The sequence below is a fragment of the Jaculus jaculus genome, chromosome 14 (assembly GCF_020740685.1).
Source record: "Jaculus jaculus isolate mJacJac1 chromosome 14, mJacJac1.mat.Y.cur, whole genome shotgun sequence".
In the NCBI taxonomy this organism is placed as follows: domain Eukaryota; kingdom Metazoa; phylum Chordata; class Mammalia; order Rodentia; family Dipodidae; genus Jaculus; species Jaculus jaculus.
This window is the reverse complement of record NC_059115.1, coordinates 138,657-164,219: the sequence shown is the minus strand read 5'-3', so window position 1 is coordinate 164,219 and position 25,563 is coordinate 138,657. Positions and strand designations below refer to the sequence as shown.

The window sequence follows — 25,563 nt, the reverse complement described above, 5'->3', positions numbered from 1 at the left end:
AGAGGCTAGGGCAGGATAATCAGGAGTTCAAAACCAGCCTGGACAATATAGAAAGATCTGTCTTCAAAATACAAAAAGAAAGAAAAAGAAACCCAAATTGCACAGTAGAGAGAGAACTTTTGAATAAAAATAGGTGTAATGGCCAGGCATGGTGGCGCACACCTTTAATCCCAGCACTTGGGAGGCAGAAGTAGGAGGATTGCCTTGAGTTTGAGGCCACCCTGAAACTACATAGTGAATTTCAGGTCAGCCTGGGCTAGAGTGAGACCCTGCCTCAGAGGAACATGCAGTTGGGGAGAAGAAATAGATGTAACGAAGCTGGGCATGGTGGCGCAAGGCTTTTGTAGCTGCCACCAGGGGCAGATGAATTCTTTTTTGGTCTAGATTTCTCCTTGTGTCAGGTGATCCTGCCTAGATCTTGAGCCCTTGGTTGGAGAAGGAACTCAGTCTTCCTTCAAAGTGCTACCCAAGCTGAGGACTCCCCTGATTTAGCACACAAGGCTCAGGTGTGACACTAACAGCTTCCTTAAAGCCCTTGGCTTCCTTTATGTGACTTCATGTCTTTGCTGGCACCCTTGTTTGTCAGCTTCTGTGACAATTGATGTTCATTATTATGCCCGGCTCAGTGCCAGCCCTGCCAGGAATAAGCAGAGTGGACATCGCTACCCTCCTGGAGCAGATACTCATTTTGAGAGAGAGAATCGGCATGCCAGGGCCTCCAGCCACTGCACTTGAACTCCAGACAGGTGTGCCATCTTGTGCACATGTGAGACCTTGTGCACTTGCATCAGCTTGTGCATTTGACTTAAGTGGGACCTGGAGAGTAGAACATGGGTCCTTAGGCTTCACAAGCAAGTGCCTTAACTGCTAAGCCATCTCTCCAGCCCTTTGGAGGTCTTCTTTAATATTTTATTTATTTATATGGTGAGGGGAGAGAATAGCATGCAAAGGCCTCTGGCCACTGCAAACAAACTACAAACTCATGTGCCACCTTGTGCTTCTGGATTTATGTAGGTAGTGGGGAATCAAACCTGGGTCCTTAGACTTTGCAGGCAAGCACATTAACTGCTGCACCATTTCTCAAGCCCTCTTTTTTTTTTTTTTTTTTTTTTTTTTTTTTTGAGAAAAGTTCTCATGTATTCCAGACTGACCTCAAACTAGTATGTACCTGAGGGTGGTCTTGACTTCTCATCTTCCTGCTTCCACCTCTCATGTGTTAGGATTACAGCTGTGTGCCGCCATGTCTAATTTATGCACTGCTAAGAATGGAAACCAGGATTTTGTGCAAGTACTCCCCAACTAATATGCACTCCTACCTAGCTTTACTATTATTGAGGAGGGGCTTGTTTTTCTGAAGTAAGGGCTCACTGTATCCCAGGCTAATCTGGAACTCACTCTTGTGGTCCCAGGCTGGCCTCAAACTTAACAATGATTTTGCTGCCTCTGCCTTCTGACTGATTTTTATTATTTCTATTTCCATATTTATGTCTTGTATTGACCTCTTTATTTCATTAACTTGCTTTCCTATGTCTTCTTTGATTTTTTTTAATTTTAAATTCTTTTTATTTATTTATTCGAAAGTGACAGAGAGAGAAAGAGGCAGATAGAGACAGAGAGAGAGTAGGCGTGCCAGGGCCTCCAGCCACTGCAAATGAACTCCAGACGCATGTGCCCCCTTGTGCATCTGGCTAACATGGGTCCTGGGGAATCGAGCCTTGAACCAGGGTCCTTAGGCTTCCCAGGCAAGCACTTAACCACTAAGCCATCTCTTCAGCCCTTCTTTGACTTTTTGATTTCTTCTTTTATTCCTTTGATTTCCTCTTTGACTTCTTTGAGCATATTTATTTTTATTTTATTTTATTTTTGCAAGGGCAAAGAGCTTTATTTCAGGCTTAAGCTTGGTATCTTGACTTCACCAATGCAGTGGATCCGTACAAGAGCCCCAAGTAGTGGGAGGGTAGGGTTTTTATAGGGATCTGAACATAAGGGGGTGGGCACATGATTGGTTGATTTAAACAGTAACTGCACTTGCACTCTTCTGATTGGCTTAGGATTTTGGCGGGCAAAGTTGGTGGGCTGGGGCTAGGGGAATTGAACTTATCTATGACTACAGGAATATATGACATAATCAGTTTCCAGTAACTTAGACCTTGTGGGGAAACAGAAACTTAGGCCTACTGAAGACTCTGAAGGCTGTCACGGTGTCCATCTGGTTCCTAAGTCCTTCATTCCCCCCTCTCTTTGTACCATGAGGAGCCAATCTTGGATCCCAATTGAGTTAGTGAGTGGAGTCTAATGGTATATACTGTGATCTTAAAACCATAAGCTGTACTGTATTAATGTGTTCCCTAACAAAAGCAACTAATCTATTAATAATGCAAGGTTCTATTGTGATTAGCAACAAAAATAAAAGCAATGGCCCTGCTAAAGCAGACAACAGAGTTGTTAACCATGGGGAATGACTGAACCATGACTCAAACCATCCTGTATCAGCTTCTCTTTCTTTCGTTTTTCCAAATTCTCTCATATCTTCGCCATTGAGTCTCTAATTATACCTGAATGATTGATATAAAAACAACATTCTTCCCTTAAGGCCACACATAGTCCCCTTTGCTGGAGGAATAATAAGTCCAACCCCCATCTATTCTGTAATCAGCTAAGGAATCTACATTTTTCCCTAAGTGAGTAATGGACGTTTCCAGCCTCTAAATGTCTAAGTCTGTACTTTCTCTCAACTCATTGTAATGTTTTCCTTGAAGGGTGAGTGCTGCAATGCCTGTTCCTGCCACTGCCAGGCCTGCATTGGGAAATATTGTCACCAATCGGACAGTAAATAAGGCACCAGGATCATACCCAGTAGCATAAAGTCTTATTCCTTAGGTCTTTCCATTATCCCAGGACACTTGTCTTCCCTTTTTCTGTAAACTTAAGAGGAACGAAATTAAAGGTCTCATTTCCTTTCAAGGGAAGGAGGTAACGTGGCCCATTTTGGTCCCAGGTCTGGTTCAGTGTTATGGTGATAAGGTTCCCCTTAGTAGGCGGGTTCCAACATACCCTGCCAGTAGACACACATTGCCCTCCAGCACAGTAGAAGGCTTCAGGTCCCCCACAGCCCCCTTTGATTCTTGCTTTCCCTAAGTGCCCAAGGCATACATAGAAATAAGAAATTTCCTGATTCGCCACAGAGTCCCATGACTTTGAGCATATTTATAATCATTCTTTTGAAATATTTCTCAGGCATTTCCTCTAACTCATTCTCACTGGAGATCATTTCTGATGCATTAATACTTTTGGGTGGATTTATATTGTCTTGATTTGGGGGGTTTCTTGTGTTATAATGTATATATTTTTGCATCTTGGATTTATTTAATGCTTGGATTTTCTAGTTAGCTACAGTATTATTAGATGTATTGATCAATCTGATGTTACATATCTTCAGGGTAGGAGATTAAGGTACTAGGTATGGCTCTTAAGACTCTCAGAATATCTACAAAAGTGACCCTAGGTGTTGGGTTTGCCTGCTAAGAGAGTATTCAAGTAGGCTGAGTGGAACAAACTACAGGCAGAGTCTAAAATTTAACTAAACAATGTACACATTTGTTGCAGTCCAGTTCACATTGCTGGTAGAAATCACCCAACCAATAGCAGCTTCTAGGAAATAGAGATTTATTTTGGCTTACAAGCTTGAGGGGAAGCTCCATGATGGCAGGGAAAACAATGGCATGAGTGTGGACATCACCCCCTGGCCAACATAAGGTGGACAATAGCAACAAGAGAGTGTGCCAAACACTGGCATGGGGAAATTGGCTAGAGTTGTTGGACTTGAAGCTGCAAAGTTTGATGTTTGCCCTGGTTGTTTTAAATCTTGTATTGGTTGAATGTTTCTTTGCTATGCCCAATGCCATCTTTTGTAGTGTGAATATTTATTCTGTGCCATTATGGGTTTTTTGAGGTTATTTTCTGGTATTATGATTCAGTTAAAAGATTTTGGACTGTGGGGATGTTTGAACATCATTGGGATTGATAAAAACTATGGGAATTTTTTAAGTTTTACTGAATGCATTGTATTTTACATCACATATAGATATGAATTTATGGGGCCAGGGGTGGAATGTGGTGGTTTGATTCAGGTGTCCCCCATAAACTTAGATGTTCTGAATGCTAGGTTCCCAGCTGATGGAAATTTGGGAATCAACACCTCCTGGAGGCAGTGTATTGTTGGGGGCAGGCTTATGAGTATTATAACCAGTTTCCTCAAGCCTGTGTTTGGCATACTCTCCTGTTGCTATTGTCCACCTTATGTTGGTCAGGGGGTGATGTCCACGCTGTGCTCATGCCATTGTTTTCCCCTGCCATCGTGGAACTTCCCCTCGAGCCTGTAAGCCAAAATAAATCTCTTTGTCCCAGAAGCTACTCTTGGTTGTGTGATTTCTACCAGCAATGCAAGCCGGACTGCAACAACATTCAGTAAAAAACGGCATAGACGGGCTGGAGAGATGGCTTAGCGGTTAAGCGCTTGCCTGGGAAGCGTAAGGACCCCGGTTCGAGGCTCAATTTCCCAGGACCCACGTTAGCCAGATGCACAAGGGGGCGCAGGCGTCTGGAGTTCGTTTGCAGTGGCTGGAAGCCCTGGCACGCCCGTTCTCTCCCTCTCTCTCTCTCTCTCTTTCACATGCACACTCTTTCTCTCTCTGTCACTCTCAAATAAATAAATAAACAACAACAAAAAAAAATTTTTAAAAAAAAGATCCTGGATTATGGAGATATATGAACATCATTGGAATTGATTTAAAAAAAAAAAGATCCTGGATTATGGAGATATATGAACATCATTGGAATTGATTTAAAAAAAAAAACACAAAAACAACGTCATAAACTATTTATGCAAGAGTAGGTATTATGAAAACCAGATCCTCTAACAAAGTCACAGTCCCTTAGGGTGTGTGGTACCCCATACCCTTAATCCTGTCAACTAGGAGGTTAAGATTTCTGGTCTGTTGAGGGTTCCAATCAGCTTGTGACCAAATGAGACCCTTCCCTAATGTACAACAGAAGAGGAAACAAAGCCACTATAAATCAAGAAGCAACAAATGACAAGCCCCAAATATAGTTTATTTAAGAATAGCAAGTCCGACCATTCATCATATTTAACATATAATTTATCCTGATATGGAAGGTGCAATTAGCACTTCCGGTTCAGGCCTATATACCAGGCTTATTTGGCGGGTACTGACCTGGTGTAATCCCAGTTACCTTTTGGGATGATTTTGTTCTCAGTTATGCTGCACTCCTGCTTGGGTCCCTCTTTGGTGCACTGTGGGTTCCAGTAAGCTGGCTGGGTCATTGGATTGCTGCTCTGGTTGCTGGTGCTGGGTGCTGTGAGCTCCCCTTTCCTCTGATCTCTGGTGCTTGCGCTAGTGGTGAGGAAGGGGAGGCTGTGGATGGTGGCTGTAGTTCTCCCAGTGGTCCACATGGTCCTCTACCTTGTGATTTGCCCCTCCGCTGTTTGCTGTGGTCCTCCCTTCATGTTTCTTGAGTTTGCGAACAGCTCCAGTGTGAGTGGAAAATCCCCTCACCAGGCTTTTCCTGTGGCTCAAGCCAAGCCTTATAGCTGTGGCCCTGGGGACCTGGTGCCGCTGCAGCTGCTTCTGCCTGCCTATGTGGGCTCTGGATGCTCTGGATCTCTCTTTCTTCTCTGCTGCCATTGGTAATTTCTTATACACTTCACTTTTTAGTAGACGAGAGTATTTTGCTGTTTTTTTTTTTTTTTCTTTTTCTCCCCTAGGCTGCTTTGGGGTGGTTCCTAAGCTGCCATCTTAACCGTTAGTCCCTGCCTCTGCCTTCTGAGTGCTGGGATTTAAAAGTGTGCATCACTATGCCTGGCTTATTATTGTTTTTTTTCCCCATATTTTATTTATTTATATATTTATGAGTGAGAGAGAAAGAGGCAAATAGGGAGAGAGACTAGGTACACCAGGGCTTCTAGCCATTGCAAACAAACTCCAGATGCATGTGACACCTTGGGCATCCTGCTTACATGTGTACTGAGGAATCGAACCTGGGTCCCTAGGCTTCACAGTCAAGCGCCTTAACCACTGACCCATACCTCCACACATAGATTTTAGGTGATTTAATGCACAAATTAAGGGCGGAAAAAATATCCCATTTGCATATTTCATGATGTTTTATTCAAACATTATTTAAATTTTTTTTTTAATTTATTTGAGAGAGACGGGGAGAAAGAGAACGAGGTGGATAGAGAAAATGGGTGTGCCAGGGCCTCCAGCCATTGCAACCAAACTCCAATGCATGTGCCGCCTTGTGCATCTGGCTTATATGGGTACTAGGGAATTGAACCTGGATCCTTTGGTTTTGCAGGCAAGAGCCTTAACCAGTAACCCATCTCTCCAGCCCTATCCAAACATTTTAATGTAGTGGTGGTAAAAATATGATGAAAAACTTGAGCAATGATAAGCCCCCAAGATAGGATAAAAAAAGAATGAGGAGGGGTGACTAGAGAGGCAGTCCCCGCCCCTGGCTGATTATTGCTCTTGCCCCTACCCGCTTTGCCATTTTCCCTATCCAGATCCTGCCTATTCTCTGTGGTTTCCTTGACCCCATCTGTCTCTCCTCACACACAGCTTGTGAACACCTTTTGTCTGGAACACCCACTTCCCCCCATAATCCTAAGGCCCCTTCTTCCGCCACAGTCGTTGTTAGTCACTGACCAAGTGAGTGAATTATGATGATGCAGCACTATGTGTGATGCTATTTTCAGCTCAGAACACAAGGGCCTATTTATACTTTCAGGCAGTTGTCATGTTTATTCAAGCCACTGTGATCCTTATAGTAGAAATGGCTTTTTTATATTTTTTAAATTGTATATGTAGAATTCACACTGTTCAGGAGATTTTGTATGTTTTTTTTAAATTTTTTATTCAACCTCTTCTTTTGAAGATGTTTCCATATTAATACCACCATACCACATAACAACTTCACACTTTGAAAAGCAGAGTTTTTGTGGGTTTTTTTTTTTAATAGGGTCTCACTGTAGCCCAAGCTGACCTGGAACTCACTATATAGTCCCAGGCTACCTCTGCCTCCCAAGTGGTAGAATTAAAAGCTTGCATCACCCCACCAGGCCTGAAACTTACTCTTCTTTTATTTTCCTTTTTGCAATGCTATGATGGCTGGGGACATTGCTTTGTGGTAGAATTCTTGTCTAGAGAATGCCAGTGAGGGACTAGGGGTATGTCTAAGGAGAGCCCCTCACTGGTGGATTCCAGGCAGGGCCTCTACCACTGAGTGCTAGCTCCAAAACTCTGTTTACTCTTATTTTAAGAAACAGTCTCACTAAATTGTCTACCTTTGAACTCAGGCATTGAATTTATTATTTATTTATTTGGTTTTTCAAAATAAGGTTTTGCTCTATTCCAGGCTGACCTAGAATTCACTATGTAGTCACAGAGGGGCCTCAAATTCATGGCAGTCCTTTTACCTCTGCCTCCCAAATGCTGGGATTAAAGGTGTGCGCCACTGTGCCCAGCTTATTTATTCGTTTTTATTGGAGGCAGGGTCTTACTGTAAGCCTAGACTGACCTAGAACTTGTCTATAACCCAGACTGGCCTCAAACTTATTTGGCTGAGGATAACCTAGAACATCTGATCATCTTTCTCCACCTCCTGAGTGCTAGATTTATAGGCATATGCAACCATGCCTGTTTTATGTAGAACTAGGGTTTATGCATGCTATGCAGGTACTGTACTAATTGAGCTACATCTGCAGCTAATATCTATTTAATTAACTAGTTAATTTTTAATTTTTAAAATTTATTTATTTTTATTTATTTATTTGAGAGAGAGAGAGAGAGAATGGGCATGCCAGGGCTTCCAACCACTGCAAACAAACTCCTGATGCATGTGCCACCTTGTGCATTTGGCTTAGTTGGGTCCTGGGGAATTGAACTGAGGTCCTTTGGCTTTTCAGGCAAGTCCCTTAACCACTCACTAAGCCGTCTCTCCAGCCCCCTGAATTTATTTATTTTTACTGACAACCTCCATAATTACAAACATTATCCCATGATAATTCCCTCCTTCCCCCCACTTTCCCCTTTGAAACTCTGTATCATATCCCCTCCCCCTCTCAATCAGTTTCTCTTATTTTTAAAGTGACATTTTCTTTCTCTTTATTTATTTATTTGAGAGAGAGAGAGACAGGAAGAGAAAGAGAGAATGGGCACACCAGGGCTTCTAGCAACTGCAAACGAAATCCAGATGCATGGGTCCCCTTGTGCATCTGGCTAGCGTGGGTCCTGGGGACTCAAACTTAGGCTTGTGAATAGAGCAGCAATAAACATAGTTAAGCAAGTATCTCTAAGTAGTGAGATGAGTCCTTAGGATATGCCTAGGAGTGCTATAGCTGGGTCGTATGGTAGATCTATTTTTACCTGTCTCAGGAACCTCCACACTGATTTCCACAATGGCTAGACCAGATTGCATTCCCACCAACAGTGTAGAAAAGTTCCTCTTTTGCACATTCTCACCAGCATTTATGGTCATTTGTTTTCATGATGGTAGCCAATCTGACAGGAGTGAGATGGAATCTCAACATAGTTTTAATCTGCATTTTTCCTGATGGCTAGGGATGTAGAACATTTTTTTTAGATGTTTATATGCCATCTGTATTTCTTCATTTGAGAACTCTGGGTTTAGTTCCATAGCCCATTTATTTATTTAGAGAGCAACATACAGAGAAAGAGGCAGAGAGAGAGAGGGAGAGAGAGGAGAGTGGGCACACCAGGGCTTCTAGCCACTGCAAACAAACTCCAGATGTGTGCACCCCCTTGTGCATCTCATAGCCAATTTTTTTAATTGGGTTGTTTGATTTTTTTTTTTGAGTTCTGCATATATAATCCTCTGTTAAATGTACAGCTGGCAAAGATTTTCTTCTGTTCTATAGGTTGCCTCTTTACTCTATTCACAGTGTCCTTGCTGTACAAAAGCTTTGTAATTTCATGAGGTCCCTGCGGCTGATTTTATTTTATTTCCTGAGCAATTGGGGTTATATTCAGAAAGTCTTTGCCAATATCAATATGTTGGAGGGTTTCCCCTACTTTTACCTCTAGCAGTTTTAGAGTTTCAGTTCTGATATTAAGGTCTTTGATCCATTCTTTTCATCCTTCTACAGATACATATCCAGTTTTCTCAGCATCATTTGTGAAGAGCATCATTCTCCAAATAGTATTTTTGGCATTTTTGTCAAAAATCAGGTAGCTGTAGCTACCTGGACTTACATTTGGGTCTTCTGTTCCATTTATCAACATGTCTGTTTTTGTGGCGATATCGTGCTGTTTTTGTTACTATGGCTCTGTGATATAGGTTAAAATCAGGTTTGGTGATATCATCAGCCTTATTTTTGTTGCTCAAAATTGTTTTAGACATTTGAGGTTTTTTGTGCTTCCAAATGAATTTTTTGGTTGTTTTTTCTATTTTCGTGAAGAATGCCACTGGAATTTTGATACGGATTGCATTAAATGGGTAGATTGCTTTTGGTAAGATTGTCATTTTCACAGTATTGATTCTTCCAATCCAAGAACAAGGATGTCTTTCCATTTCCTAGTGTCTTCTACAATTTCTATCTTGAGTATTATAAGTTGTAATTGTAGAGATCCTTTAATTCTTTGGTTAGGTTTATTCCAAGGTACTTTTTTGATGCAATTGTGATTGTGATTCTCTGATTTCATCCTCTGTGTGTTTGTTGTTAGCATATAGGAAGGCTACTGATTTCTATGTGTTTATTTTGTATCCTGCTACATGGCTATAGGTGTTTATCTGCTCTAACAGTTTGCTGTAGAGTCTTTAGGGTCCTTTATGTATAGAATCATGTCATCTGCAAATAATGATAACCTGATCTTTTCCTTTTCAATTTGTATCCCTTTTATGTGTGTCTCTTGCCTTATTGCTATGGCTAAGACTTCCAGTACTATTAAATAAAAGTGGGGTCAATGGACACCTTTGTCTTGTTCCTGATTTTAGTGGAAAAGCTTCAAGTTTTTCTCCATTTAGTATTATGTTGGCTATAGATTTGTCTTAAATAACCTTTATTATATGGAGATATGTTCCTTCTATTCCCAGTCTCTGTAGAACTTTTATCATGAAGGGATGTTATTTTGTCAAGTGCTTTTTCTGCATCTAATGAGATGGTAGAATCTCACTCTAGCCCAGGCTGACCTGGAATTCAATATGTAGTCTCAGGCTGGCTTTGAACTCATGGCTATCCTCCTACTTCTGCCTCCCAAGTGCTGGGATTAAAGGCATTTACCACCATGCCCAGCTCAATTTTAAATGTTTTATTTATTTGAGAGAGAATGGGTACACTGGGGCCTCCAGCAACTGCAAAAGAACTCCAGATGCATATGCCATCTTGTGCATCTGGCTGTACATGGGCACTGGGGAATAGAACTTGGGTCCTTAGGTTATGCAAGCAAGCTTGAAAATAGCTTGGTTTTCTTTCTTTTCTTTCTTTTTTTTTTTTTTTTTTTTTTTGAGATAGGGTCTCTCACTAGCCCAGGCTGATCTGGAATTCTCTATGTAGTCTCAGGGTGGCCTCAAACTTATGGTGATCCTCCTACCTGTGCCTTCTGAGTGCTAGCATTAAAGGCGTGCGCCACCATGCCCAGTTGATTTTTTTTTTTAAGAGACAGAGAGTATTGGTGTGCCAGAGCCTTTAACCACTGTAATCAAATTCCAGATGCCTGTACCATCATGTGTGCATGTGCATCCTTGAACATGTGTCACATTGTGCATCTGGCTTACATGGGATATGGGGAGTCGAACATGGGTCCTTAGGCTTCACAGGCAAGCACCTAAACCACCAAGTCATCTCTCCAGTCCAAAATATTTGATTTTGTACACCAGCCTTTAAGCATTCCTGACTGTTAACCCTACTGGATTGAGCAGAACAGCTTTAGATACACCATTTCACTCCCTTCTCCTTTTTTGAAAATTTATTTATTGTTTTTATTTTTATTTATTTGAGAGCAGCAGAGAAAGAGACAGATAAATAGAGAATGGGAGTGCCAGGGCCTCCATCCACTACAAACAAACTCCAGATGCATGCATCACCTTGTGCATCTGGCTAACGTAGGTCCTGGGGAATCAACCCTCAAACTGGGGTCCTTAGGCTTCACAGGCAAGCACTTATCCACTAAGCCATCTCTCCAACCCCCTCCCTTCTCCTTTTGTCCATCCCACTCTTTTACCTCTGCAATTGCACTGACTTTTCCCAGCCCTGACTTCTGGCCCATGAGGGAGTATTGGTTTCTGACTCTTTGCTCCTTCTCTCCACTAGAACATAGACACATTGGAGCGAGTGGCAGGGCTGGAGCCTGAGGACCTGGTAGAGGCCCATGGCACCTTCTACACATCACACTGTGTCAGCCCACTCTGCCGCCGAGAGTACACATTGAGCTGGATGAAAGGTAAGGACTATGGGGGGAACCACTCACAAGGCCATGCCTCACACTCCTCCAGACTCTTTGGCATTAGAGCCAGGTCTATACATAATTGGGCACCATTTTGGTCCTGTTCAGCTCTTTGGCTTTTTAAGATAGGTGTTTATTGATTAGTAAGTTTGTGTGTGTGTGTGTGTGTGTGTGTGTGTGTGTGTGTGTGTGTGTGTGTGTGTAGAGGTCAGAGGACAACGTCAAATACTGTTCTTCAGATGACATCTTTTTAAAAATTTTATTTTTATTTATCTGAGAGAGAGAGATTGAGAAAACGAGCACTCCAGGGCCCCCAGCCACTGCAAACAAACTCCAGACGCATATACCACCATATGCATCTGGCTTTTGTGGATACTAGGGAATTGAACCTGGGTCCTTAGGCTTCGCAGGCAAGTGCCTGCCATCTCTCCAGCCTAATATCTTAGTCTTAATTTTTATTATTTGAGAGAAAGAACATAAGTGCACCAGGGCCTCCAGCCACTGCACACGAACTCCAGATGCATGTGCCACTATGTGCATCTGGCTTACTTGGGTACTGACCTTAGCCACTAAGCCATCTCTCCAGCCTGGCATCAGCATGTACTTCTTTTCAGACAGGGTCTCCTATTGGCCTGGAACTCACAATATAGGCTAGACTAGCTGGCTACCTAGCTCAGGGATCTGCCTGTCTCAAACAAGTATGTGCTATCACATCTGGCTTGTTTTGTTTTGTGTTGTTTTTTTAAGGAGGTAGGGTCTCACTCTAGTTCAGGCTGACCTAGAATTCCCAGCACATCTGGCTTTTAAAAAAATATATACATATATATAACCAGCTGTGGTGGTGCACACCTTTAATCCCAGCACTGGGGAGGCAGAGGCAGGAGGATTGCGTGAGTTTGAGGCCACCCTGAGACTGCATAGTGAATTCTAGGTCAGCCTGAGCTAGAGTGAGACCCTATCTCGAACCCTTCCTCCCAAAAGTAAATAAGATTTTTTAAAATTTATTTGCAAGCAAAGAGAGACACAGAGAAAAAAATGGGTATGCCAGGGCCGCTAGCTGCTGCAACTGAACTCCAGGCGCATGCGCTACTTTGTACCTCTGGCTTTTACGTGGGTACTGGGGAATTTAACCCTGGTCACTAGGTTTTGCAGACAAGGGCCTTAACCACTGGGCCATCTCTCCAGCCCACACCTGGCGTTTTTAGATGGCCTCTAGGGATTGAACTCAGGCCTCATGCTTTCAAGGGAAGCCTTTACCAACTGAACTAACTCCCTAGCTTTGTTTATTTGTTTTGAGACAGTCTTTCTAGTTAGCCCAGACTGACCTTAAACTAGCAATATTATACCTCTGCTTTTCAAGTGCTGTATCATATGCATGTGCCACCAACCTGACTCTTTGGCTCCATTTAGTAGATGCTGCAGCCTCGAAGATATGAGGTGGTGGTGATTCACAGCACCTCTACCAGGCTATTGTGCATATGAGCTCGAAAGCAAGTCCAACCACACAGAGACAGGTTTTTGACAGTTATATGGCCCGTTCTGTGAGGTCACAAGAGCTGAGCTCTGTTTCCTTTTAGGTGTGTTAATCCTATCTTACATGAAAAGCCCATCTAGGCAGATGTATTTGCACTCTGAGATCAGCATTACCCAACAGAAGTTTCTGAGATGAAAACATATCCATATCTGTGCCATCCCATACAACCCCCGCTTGATGTGTGTGACTGAGCACTTGACATGTGCCCACTACACTGAAAAGCTCAATTTTGAGTTTTCTCAAACTTTAGAGAGCCAGTCAGAGAGCATGGGTGCAGCAGGGCATCCAGCCACTGCAAATGGATTCCAGATGCATGTGCCAATTTGTGCATCTGGTTTCACATGGGTGCTGGGGAATAAATTCAGGTCTTTAGACTTTGCAGGCAAGCATCTTAACTGCTGAGCCATCTCTCCAGCCCCAAATTTTTTCTTTGTTTTTTGTTTTATCAAGGTAGGGTCTCACTCTAGCCCAGGCTGACTTAGAATTCACTGTGTAGTCTCAGGCTGGCTTTGAACTCACAAAAATCCTCCTACCTCAGCCTCCCAAGCGCTGGGGTTAAAGGTGTCTCCAGGGCTGGAGAGATGGATTAGTGGTTAAGGCGCTTGTGTGCAAAGCCTAAGGACTCAAGTTTGACTCTCCAGCTCTCACATAAGCCAGACGCAAAAAGTGACACAAGTGCATAGGATCACACATGCACACAACGGGCGCACATGTACTGAGTTTGACTGCAGTGACTAGAGGCCCTGGCACACCAGTTCTCTCCCCACACCTTGCATTAAAAAAAAAAAAGCAGGGCATAGTGCCACATGCCTTTAATCCCAGCACTCGGGAGGCAGAGGTAGGAGAACTGCTGTGAGTTCAAGACCACCCTGAGAATACAGAGTGAACTCCAGGTCAGTCTAGGCTAGAGTGAAACCCTACCTCAGAAAAGAAAAAAAAAAAAAAAAAAAAAAAAGACCAGTCTGTCTGGCTTGCCTCGAAAAGAAAAAGTATCTCCAAATTTTTTAAATACACTTTGGGAGTAGAAAGATGGTTCAGCAATTAATGGTGCTTGTTTGCAAAGCTTGAAAGCCTGACAGTCTGGGTTCCATTCCCCAGTACCCACGTAAATCCAGATGTATAAAATGATGCATTTGTCTGGAGTTTATTTGCAGTGGCAGGAGGCCCTGGTGAGCCCATACTCTCTTTCTGTCTGCATCTTTCTCTCTGTCTCTCTCTCAAGTAAATAAAAAAAAAAGTTTTAAAACACACTGTTTATTTGAAAGAATGAGAATGAGGGCACAGTAGAACCACTGCAAATGAACCCCAGATACATATGCCACTTTGTGCATCTGGCTTTACATGGGTACTAGGGAATTAAACCCTGGGAGACAAGCTTTGTAAGCAAGCACCTTTAACAACTGTGCCATATCCCCATCCCAAGTTTGCTTAACTTTTGGAGATAGAGCTTCACTATGTTGCCATGCTGGCCTAGAACCTGCTGTCCTCATTCTTAATCTCGCAGGTGTTGGGATTACTGGTGTTCCCCACAATACCTAGCTAACTTATTTAATTATTATTATTATTATTTTTTAGAGAGAGAGAGAATTGCAGGGCCTCACTCACTGCAATCAAACGCCAGACATTTGCACCACCTAGTGTGCATGTGCGACCTTGTGCTTGCCTCACCTTTGTGCATCTAGCTTATGTGGGATCTGGAGAGAGATCAAACATGGGTCCTTAGGCTTTGTAGGCAAGTGTCTTCAGTACTAAACCTTCTCTCCAGCACCTTATTTAACTTTTATTCATTTAAATTGCACAAGTCATCAGGTATGGTAGCACACACTTTTAATCCCAGCACTCAGGAGGCAGAGGTGAAGGATTGCTATGAGTTTGAGGCCAACCTGAGACTACATAGTGAATTCCAGGTCAGCCTGGGCTATAGCAAGACCCTATCTTGAAAAACTAAAAAAGAAAAAAAAAAAAACAAACTACATAGATCAAGCCAGGTTCAGTGGTATATGTCTATAATCCCAGCACTGAGGAGGCAGAGGCATGCATATCAGTCAGAAACTCAAGATCATCCTAGCTACATAGCAAATTCAAGGCCATCCTGGGCTGCATGAAAGTCTGTTTCATATAAAACGAAATGTTGCCGGGCACGGTAGTACATGCCTTTAATTCTAGCACTTGGGAGGCAGAGGTAGGAGGATTGCTGTGAGTTTGAGGCCACCCTGAGACTACATAGAGAATTCCAGGTCAGCCTGAGCTACTGCAAAATAAATATATATTTTAAAAAAAAACACTTTGGAAAAAAACAGAAACTAGGCTGGATGTGGTCGCGCACACCTTTAATCCCAGCACGCGGGAGACACAAGCAGGACTGATGGGGGGCCAGCCTGGGAAGACAGAGTATGTTCCAGGTCAGCCTGGGCTAGAGTGAGACTCGACCCATTCTGTCCCTCTCCCTCTGCCTCTTTCTCTTTCTCCCAAATAAATAAAATAAATAGCCGGGCGTGGTGGCACACACCTTTAATCCCAGCACTTGGGAGGCAGAGGTAAGAGGATCGCGTGAGTTCAAGGCCACCCTGAGACTACATAGTGAATTCCAGGTCAGCCTGGGCTAGAGTGAGACCCTACCTCAAAAAATCAAAAAACCAAAAATAAATAAATAAATAAATAATAAAATTTAAAAACTGTGTAAGTCCCATGTGGCTCAGACTGTCATACTGGATAGTGCAAAATGAACCTGTGACATGGGAAGCTGAGTAAAGCCTAGCTGGAGATGAGAACTCAGAGCACAGCTGACAGGACTTGCTGTTGTTGCACTGCCCTCTTCCCCGGAAGGGCCGAGCACTCAGGAGAAACAGTCGGTAGTCCTCACATCCTGAGCTCCAGGGTGGGCCTGTTGCTGGTAGCCATTGTGCTGATGGCAAAGACGCTATTTCACCATGGAAAGCCATTTCTGACATTCTTTATGTTGATTTCACAAAGCTTCTGGTGTCCACTTGAGGTCAGAACAGCTGTGGCATTTGCAGCAATCCTCCTGCTGTGCCAGACAGCCGCCCCTGGGCTGAGGATCCCCAAATAGCCCAAGTGTGTGCAGCTGGGAATGACATACAATGGATATCACCCTCATTATGTTTCATCACAAAATCACATATACCACTTATAAAATAGTGTTATCTATGCAGAATTACCCTCAGTGGTCACCAGGAAAAATGCACTGTGTAATTGAAGAATAGTTGATGGAATGAATTCTAATTAATGGGCTGCAAGTGACAGACATGCTTTCAGGCTTCTTGATCCATAAACAGTAAGGAATGTGTTTGTCACAGAGCCCAAGGGTAGGAAGCAGCTGGGCCTGAGGATTGTCCCTATCTCAGTATTCTTCCCTGACCCAAAGGAGATAAGACAGCACTGTTGCTGTCATGATATGAGGACTAGCTGATTGTTTCTCCTGGGTGCTCTGCCCCTAGCAGTTGGGGGGGGGATGTATGGGGGGTTGGGGGAGAGAATGCAATAGCAGCAAAACCCAACCCAGTGGAAGAACTAGACTCTTCATTCCCTAGAGCACCCTGGGGGTGCCTATAAAGGCCAGGTGTCTGTTCATGTGCTTGTTCTTTTTTAATATTTTATTTTTATTTATTTATTTATTTGACATAGAAAGAGGGAGAGAAAATGGGCACACCAGGGCCTCCAGCTACTGAGAATGAACTCCAGACACGTGCGCCCCCTTGTGCATCTGGCTGACGTGGGTCCTGGGAATTGAACCTGGGTTCATTGGCTTTGCAGACAAATGCCTTAACCGCTAAGCCATCCCTCCAGCCCCTTGCTTCTTCTTCTTTTTTTTTTTTTTTTTTTAACTGTATTTCTTAGCCAGGTGTGGTGGCACACACCTTTAATCCCAGTGCTTGGGAAGCAGAGGTAGGAGGATCACAACGAGTTAGAGGCCACCCTGAGACTACATAGAGAATTTCAGGCCAGCCTGGGCTAAAGCAAAACCCTACCTCAAAAAGCCAAGGGTGGAGAGATGGTTTAGTAGTTAAGGCACATGCCTGCATAGCCTAAGGATCCAGGTTTGATTCTCCAGGTCCCATGTAAGCCAGATGCACTTGGTGGTGCATACATCTGGTGTTCGCTTGCAATGGTTAGAGGCCCTGGTATGCCCATTCTCACTATCTCTCTCTCCCTCTAAAAATATATATAAAAAATATCCCCCCAAAAAATATGATGCACCAGGCACTGCAAAGAAACTCTAGATGCATGAACCACATTGTACCTCTGCTTTATGTGGGTGCTGGGGAATTGAACCAAACCAAGGTTGTAAGGCATTGTAGGCAAGCATCTTAGCCACTAAGCCATCTCTCCAGCCCCCTTGCTCCTTTTTTTTTTTTTTTTTTTCGAGGTAGGGTCTCTCACTCTAGCCCAGGCTGACCTGGAATTCACTGTGTCATCTCAGGTTGGCTTTGAACTCTTGGAGATTCTCCTACCTCTGCCTCCCGAGTGCTGGGATTAAAGTAGTAAAGTAGTGCGCCACCACACCCATCCCCTTGCTCCTTTATTACCTGTTCACACATGGCTATAGACAATGGTGCTAGGAACCCTCCCCCCCCGCCCCCCACCAATATGTAGAGATGGGAAGCTTTCGAGGAAGGAACATCTTTGGGCTGGAAATATCTCTTAGAGGTTAAGGCACTTACCTGTGAAGCCTAAAAGGACCCAGGTTTAATTCCCCAGTATCCACATAAGCCAGATGTACAAGGTAGCCTATGCATCTGGAGTTCCTTTGCAGTGGTTAAAAGCCCTCGTGTGCTCATTCTCTATATAGCTTTCTCTTTCTCTCTCCCTCTCAAATAAATTAAATGTATTTAAAAAATAGGACTGGAGAGATGGCTTAGTGGTTAAGGCACTAGCCTGCAAAGTCAAAGGACCCAGGTTCAATTCCCCAGTACACATATATGCCAGATGCACAAGATGGCAGCTATATCTGGAGTTTGTTTGCAGTGGCTGGAAGCCCTGGCACTCCCTTGCTTGCTTGCCTGCCTGCCTGCCTGCCTGCCTGCCTTCTTTCTTTCTTTCTTTCTTTCTTTCTTTCTTTCTTTCTTTCTTTCTTTCTTTCTTTCTTTCTTTCTTTCTTTCTTTCTCTATCTGCCTCCTCCTCTCTCTTCCTTTCTCTATCAAAGAAATAAATAGAATATTGTTAAAACATAAAATAGAGGCTGGAGAGAGAACCCACATAAGCCATAAGGGGCGCATGCATCTGGAGTTCATTCGCAGTGGCTGGAGGCCCTGGCCGCGCCCATCTCTTCTCCCTCTTTCTACCTCTTTCCCTCTCACTCTCTCAAATAAATAAGTAAAAAACAAAATGAAGCCAGCTGTGATGGCATGTGCCTTTAATCACAGCACTTGGGAGGCAGATTTAGGAGGATCACCATGAGTTAAAGGCCACCCTGAGACTACATAGTGAATTCCAAGACTACATAGTAAATTCCAGGTCAGCCTGGGCTAGAGTGAGACTCTACCTTGAAAAAAAGGAAAAAATAAAATAAAATTAAATTAGGACTGGAAAGATGGCTTAATGGTAAAAGTGATGGCCTACAAAGCCAAAGGACCCAGGTTTGACTACCCAGGACCCACATAAGCCAGATGCACAAGGTGATGCATACATCTGGAGTTCATTTGCATCAGCTGAAGGCCCTGGCATGCCCAATCTCTCCCTTCTCTCAAATAAAATAAATAAAAATTTTAAATAAAATAGAAATGTCTAGAATTTTGCCAGGCATGGTGGCTCATGCCTTTAATCCCAGGACTTGTTGAGGCTGAGGTAGGAGGATCACTGTGAGTTCAAGACCAGCCTAATACTACATAGTAAATTCCAGATCAGCCAGGGCTAGAGAGAGACCCTGCCTCAAAAAAGGGCAGGGGATCTTTGATCAGCATTGAGTATATTCCAAGAGATCCCCCAATAGTGGGTGTACTTTGTTTGCAGTGTTGGAGATGGAACCCATGGATTTGTGCATGCTAAGCAAGTGCTCTAACAGTGAGCCGTGTCTCTAGCCCCTTACTGATGAATTCTGGGCAAGGGCTCTACCATTGAGCTATATTCCTAGATCTTATTTTTTTGAGACAGTTTCTTACAATGTAGCCAAAGCTGGCCTGGAACTCACAGTTTGTTACTTCAGCCTCCTAAATGTAGTATTATTGCAGGCATGTGGTACCACTACCTACCTCAGATATGTTTATGTTGACAGTGGGCGAAGGGCAGGAGGTGATTGCTCCAACCTCTGGGCTTCTCACATCCCTCTCTCCTTCCCTCTCCCATACCCAGAGAAGATCTTCTCAGAGGTGACTCCCAAGTGTGAGAAGTGTCAGAGCGTGGTGAAACCTGGTGAGTCTTGGGAGCTGGGAGCTGGTTTAAGGGGTTTGGGGCTGGGACTTCCTTCCATCAGTTCCCCCTCCCAAAAGGCATACTCCACCTCTGCACCTGGCCAATGCCCCAGTCATATTGAAGAAAGTAGGGCTTTTTGTGTGTCATTTTCCCCCCACCCTGCTGGTCCCCACTGCACCCAGCTCCTCCTCCTCAGGCCTAAGATCTACCTCAACTCTTATTATTATCTTTTTTTTTTTTTCTTATTTTGGTTTGTTAAGGTAGGGTCTCACTGTAGCCTAGGCTGACCTGGAACTCACCGTGTAGTCTTAGGGTGGCCTTAAACCCACTGTGATCCTCCTGCTCCTGCCTCCCAAGTGCTGGGATTAAAGGTGTGCACCACCACTGGCCTACCTCAACTCTTGTGTATTCTGTTTCTGTCACCTATGTCACTTGTCTCCTCTGTGTCTGTATCCATCTGTCTGTCTCTGCCTCAGACATCGTGTTTTTTGGTGAGAACCTTCCGGCCCGCTTCTTCTCCTGCATGCAGTCAGTAAGTTTACATTCTATACTCAGCCCACATGGGCTGCAGAACCCTAACCTGGAAGAGGTGGCCAAAACAGGGGAAGAGGGGACATAGTCTGGTCAGGACCCTCACTGGCCACTCCCCACAGGACTTCTCGAAGGTGGATCTCCTTATCATCATGGGCACTTCCCTGCAGGTGCAGCCATTCGCCTCCCTCATCAGCAAGTAGGTGGGAAGGCTGGGAGGTGGGACTGTTGGGGCCGGGCAGAGACAGGACAGATCCTAATCCCCAGCTGCCATTCCCAGGGCACCCCTGTCTACCCCACGCCTGCTCATCAACAAGGAGAAGACTGGCCAGGTGAGTTCTCAATTCCCTCTCTCTTCTCCTCCAGTCACTGGGGGTCCCCTCCTTCCTACCCCTTCCTCAGGTCTCAAGTGCATCCTCATTGGAGAGCAACAGTGTTTTAGATACCCTAGCACAGGCTCGACAATAAGGGATCAGGTCCTAGGCCACCCTGACTTCAGATCTCTGGATCACTCAGGACACTTGAACAAAACACAAAATCCCAACTCTAGCCTACAGAAGCCTAAAAAGGAACATAATGCTTTCTGCAACTGAGGAGCCCAGGCCAGGGAACCTAGGAATAGCCCACAAGCAGTTAGGACTTCCCTGTCCTTTCTCAGTTGATTCCTGGGTGGCCACCCTTCTGAGGAATACCCCTGCTGTCAAGAATGCACACCAGAGAGAGGTGTTGCCCTGCTAGGTACGTTAGAACATAGTCACAAGGGAGACACAGGCATTGTGTGGGCCAGATGTTTTCCCCAAGCATTGACAGTTGTCCCTTAATACCTAATGGAGGCTGGTTCCAGGACCCTTCAGATACCAAAACCAAGATGTTTAAGTCCCTTATACAAAGTGGCAAAATGACCTAGGCGTGGTGGCATATACCTTTAATCCCAGCACTGAGGAGGCTAAAGCAGGAGGGTCACTGTGAGTTCAAGGCCAGCTTGGAACTAACAGTGAATTCTAGGTCAGCCTGGGCTAGCATGAAACTCTCCTTTGACAAAATAATAATAATAACAATAACAATAAAGTGGAAAATACTTGCATATAACCTATTCATATCCTCTGGTAGACTTTAAGTCATCTCTACATGACATGTATTGCCTAATACTGTGTAGCTGAGGATGCCCTGGATCCTTTTGCCTCCACCTCCACTTTACAAGTACTGGAATTACCAGCATGTACCATCATGCACAGCTATATTTTGTTTGTTTGTTTGTTTGTTTCTTTCCTTTTTTTTTTTTTTTTTTTTTGAGGTAGGGTCTCACTTTAGCCTAGGCTGACCTGGAATTCACTATGTGGTCTCCGGCTGGCCTCAAACTCATAGCGACCCTCCTACCTCTACCTTCCAAGTGCTGGGATTAAAGGCAATATCCCGTCACACCCAGCTCAATTAAAATTTTTTTTTAATTTATTTGCAAGCAGAAAGAAGAGAGACAAACAGAATAAGCATACAAGGGCCTCCAGCTGCTACAAACAAACTCCAGATGTATGCACCACTGTGCATCTGGCTTTATGTGGGTACTGGGGAATTGAACCCAGGTTGTTAGACTTTGCAGGCAAGCACCTTAACCACTGAGCCATCTCTCCAGCCCTGGAATTTTTATTTATTTGCAAGCAGAGAGAGATAGAAGAGAGATAGATAGAGAGAGATTGGGCATGCCAGGATCTCCATCCACTGCAAACAAACTCCAGACTCATGTGTCCCTTGTGCATCTAGCATATGTGGGTCCTGGGGAATTGAACCTAGGTCCTTTGGCTTCATAGGCAAACACCTTAACTGCTAAGCCATCTCTCCAGCCTCCCCCCTTTTATTGAGACAGATAATCATTATATAGCCCAGGTTGATTCCCCAGCTCTCTTTTTAATTTTTAATAACTTTTATTTATTTATTTGAGAGTTAGCAAGAGATAGAGCATGGACACTTCAGGGTCTCTTTGACACTGCAAATGTATTCCAGACACATGTGCCATGTTGCGTATCTAGCTTTACTGAGGAATTGAACCTGGGCTAGCTGGCTTTTCCAGAAAGCAATCACTTTTAACCATGTCCCCAGCCCTGATCTCCAACTCTCCATCCTCTTGCCTTTACTTCCCAAGTGCTAGGATTACAGGGATGCATCACACTACACCTTTATATGCTTCACTGCCTGTGTGTGTTTTGCTGGGAATTTAACCCAGAACCGTGAGCATACTACTGCTGATCTTTAGCCCCATCCTTTATTCTGTATAGTTTAAGGCATAAAGACTGTGTTCAGTACAGACACAGCCATAGCCGTTAGCTAAGATGCAAACCCAGGCCTCAGTAAGCATGGTGCTACAAGCCTATAATCCTAGTACTTAGGTGGTGGAAGTAGGAAGATCAAGAGTTCAGCTGGGCATGGTGGCGCACGCCTTTAATCCCAGCACTTGGGAGGCAGAGGCAGGAGGATCACCATGAGTTTGAGGCCACCTTGAAACTACATAGTGAATTCCAGGCCAGCCTGGGCTAGAGTGAGACCCTACCTTGAAAAAACAAAACAAAAAGGAGTTCCAGGTCCAAAAAGAAAAGGAAAGGAAAATAATAACGGTTTCAAGGTCATCCTCAGCTACATAGTGAGTTGAGTTCTGGTTAGCCTGGACCACAAGAGACCCCATCTCAAAAGCAACAGCTAACAAACAAAAACTTGGCTTCAGGGTCTGGACTCTTAGCTGCCCCTTCCTCCACAGACAGATCCTTTCCTGGGAATGATGATGGGCCTAGGAGGTGGCATGGACTTTGATTCCAAGAAAGCATACAGGTAAGGCTTGAGCCTAAGGTGGGGAAAGGACCTGGGAGGGCCAGGATTGAGGTAAGAGAGGACAAAAGGCTGGTAGGGACTTCACCCAGCCCTCTGACTCTTGTTCTTACACTGCAGGGATGTGGCTTACCTAGGTGACTGTGACCAGGGCTGCCTGGCCCTTGCTGACCTCCTTGGATGGAAGGTGAGGACCTGGGCTGGGCCACCCCAGACCCATGGGTATGTACACTGACTTCTGACTTCTGTGAACTTTGTCCCACTGCAGAAAGAGTTGGAGGAACTTGTCCGGAGGGAGCATGCCAGCATAGATGCCCAGTCGGGGTCACAGGCCAGCAACCCCACCACTAGCACTTCCCCCAGCAAATCCCCACCGAAGGAGGCCGCCAAGAGCACAGATGGAGAGAAGCCCCAGTGACCACTACCTCCCAGACTGAACATTCAGCTCCTCTGGGACAGCAGAACCCCACCAGCACTGGTCCTAACATGCAGTTCCCATGGAGGGCTCAGTACATGTTTCAATATTTTAACCATTCTCCCAAAACTAGTGTCCCCCCATTCTATCCCAGCAAATCTATAACATAGCTCACAGGCTGAAGCCTAAGCAGCCATCTCTTAACAGTCCAGTCTCTTAACTACCTAAGGAGTAACCTCTCCTAACCTCTAACTGCTCCTAGGGAGCCAGGAGTGTCCCTAAACTTCTAACTGTCCCAGAACACAGCGGAGAGCCTCCATTTGGTCTACTGATCCCAGGAGTCCTGTGGCTAAATAATCCAAATTAGCCTATCCTGAATGAGGGGGTTAGACCTCCAAATATAACTCATACCCAGAGTGTGAGACCCATGGAGAGGGGGCCTCTGAGCCTGAAGCCTTCCGTGACTCTGCCTCCAACTCCTAAGTGGGTGCTGTGCCACCTTACCTCAGGACCCACTGCCCGTGGGAGGATGGGCAGGAGACCTTGATTATTGGAGACAAATTAAAGAAACAAGTCAAACCAACTGATAAGAAGCTGTGTGGTCTCTGTTCCTTTCTTCTGTGAGCACTCAAGGCAGCTGTAAGAGGGTGTGGTGGGGGGAGGGGGGACAGGTCCTGGGCCACGGAGGACACCAGACCATCTGTGGTTCTAAATTCTTAGGAGAAGCAGTGAGTTGGGTGGAGAAGGACCCCTCTTCCAAAGGTGAGAGGGCCTCCAAAGGAGGAAGGTTGATATCAGAGTCCCCCAGCCCCGCCTCTTCCCCTGCCTGCCCTACTTCCTCTCTAGAGAATACTTTCACTTCCTGCTGCTCCGGCTCCCCTTGAAAGCAGGTAGGGCCCCCAGGGACCCAGCATCTGGGTTGTTCACCTTCACTTGCCTCTGTGCAACTATTCCTAGCTCCATTTATGTCCTCCTCCCTTCCCATAGTCTCAGGGTGAGTGGACCACCTGCCTTCCTCTCCTTACTCCTTCCTTCCTATTCTCCCCTGGAGAGCATTTGCCCCTGCCCTCCTGACACCCAGGGCTTCCAGTCACAGGGAATTGATTTATATAGCTGTTTATTATCTGTCCTGTACAGGCATACCCAATAGGAATAGAACCCACAGAACAGGGCCTATCTCTTCATCAACCTCTTCCCAGTGTACTGTCACCTAATTCTGGGCCTAGATTCAGTTATTTGTGTAGAAGAATTAGGAAGGAAGGATGGCTTAGCGGTTAAGGCGTTTGCATGAAAAGCCAAGGACCTCGGTTCGAAAGGACCTTGGTTCAATTCCCCAGGACCCATGTAAGCCAGATGCACAAGGTGGTGCATGCATCTGGAGTTTGCAGTGGCTAGAGGCCTTGGTGTGCCCATTCTCTCTTTCTCTCTCAAGTAAATAAAAATAAAATATATATATATATATATATATATATATATATATATATATATATATATATATTTTATAAATATTTTTAAATTTTTTTGGTTTATTTTTATTTATTTATTTGAGAGCTACAGAGAAAGAAGAAGAGAGAGAGAGAATGGGAGCGCTAGGGCTTCCAGCTGCTGCAGACGAATTCCAGATGCATGCGCCCCCTTGTGCATCTGCCTAACGTTGGTCCTGGGGAATCGAGCCTCAAACCGAGGTCCTTAGGCTTCACAGGCAAGTGCTTAACTGCTAAGCCATCTCTCCAGCCCAAAATAAAATATATTAAAAAAAAAAAAAAAAGAATGGGCTAGAGGGATGGCTTAGTGGTTAAGGTATTTGCCTGCAAAGCCAAATGATCTAGGTTCGATTTCCCAGGACCCACATTAGCCAGATGCTCAAGGGGGTGCACACATCTGGAGTTTGCATTGGCTAGAGGCTGTGGCATGCCCATTCTCTTTTTCCCTCCCTCCCTCCCTCTCCCTCTCCCTCTCTCTCTCTCTCTGTCTCCCTCCCTCTTTCTCTTTCTCTGTCAAATAAATAAATAAAACTAAAATATTTTTTTAAAAAAGAATTAGGAAGGAGGGAGACTGCATGGATAGATGCATGTAAGGAAGGATGAATGGATAAATGGATGAATTGTCCCTTTCTAGACCCATATTGCCTATACCTGAGACTGCTATAGGGAAAATATTCAAAAGTGATTACCTTTTGTAGGACTTGTACTTGGTTAAGAGTTGGAGTTTTTTGCAGTTTGGTACCACACGCCTTTAATTATTTATTGTCATTTTTTTTCAAATTTTTGTTTGTCTGTTTTGGTTTTTCGAGGTAGGGTCTCACTCTAGCCCAGGCTGACCTGGAATTCACTATGTTGTCTCAGGGTAGCCTCGAACTCACATCAGTCCTCCTACCTCTGCTTCCCGAGTGCTGGGATTAAAGGCATGTGCCAAG

General features: G+C 44.4%; 1 protein-coding gene across 1 annotated transcript in view; it reads left to right on the top strand.

Moving 5' to 3' along the window:
- The window catches only part of Sirt2 (sirtuin 2), a 41,938-nt gene extending 18,208 nt beyond the window's left edge, over nt 1–23,730 (top strand). The window contains exons 9-16 of the mRNA XM_045134201.1: nt 11,351–11,480; nt 19,328–19,387; nt 19,864–19,919; nt 20,041–20,117; nt 20,199–20,250; nt 22,665–22,735; nt 22,853–22,919; nt 23,001–23,730. Of these exons, the coding sequence (XP_044990136.1) occupies nt 11,351–11,480; nt 19,328–19,387; nt 19,864–19,919; nt 20,041–20,117; nt 20,199–20,250; nt 22,665–22,735; nt 22,853–22,919; nt 23,001–23,150 (663 nt within the window). The 3' untranslated portion in view covers nt 23,151–23,730. The remainder of the gene's footprint in view (nt 1–11,350; nt 11,481–19,327; nt 19,388–19,863; nt 19,920–20,040; nt 20,118–20,198; nt 20,251–22,664; nt 22,736–22,852; nt 22,920–23,000) is intronic.
- Nucleotides 23,731–25,563: the final 1,833 nt, after the last annotated feature.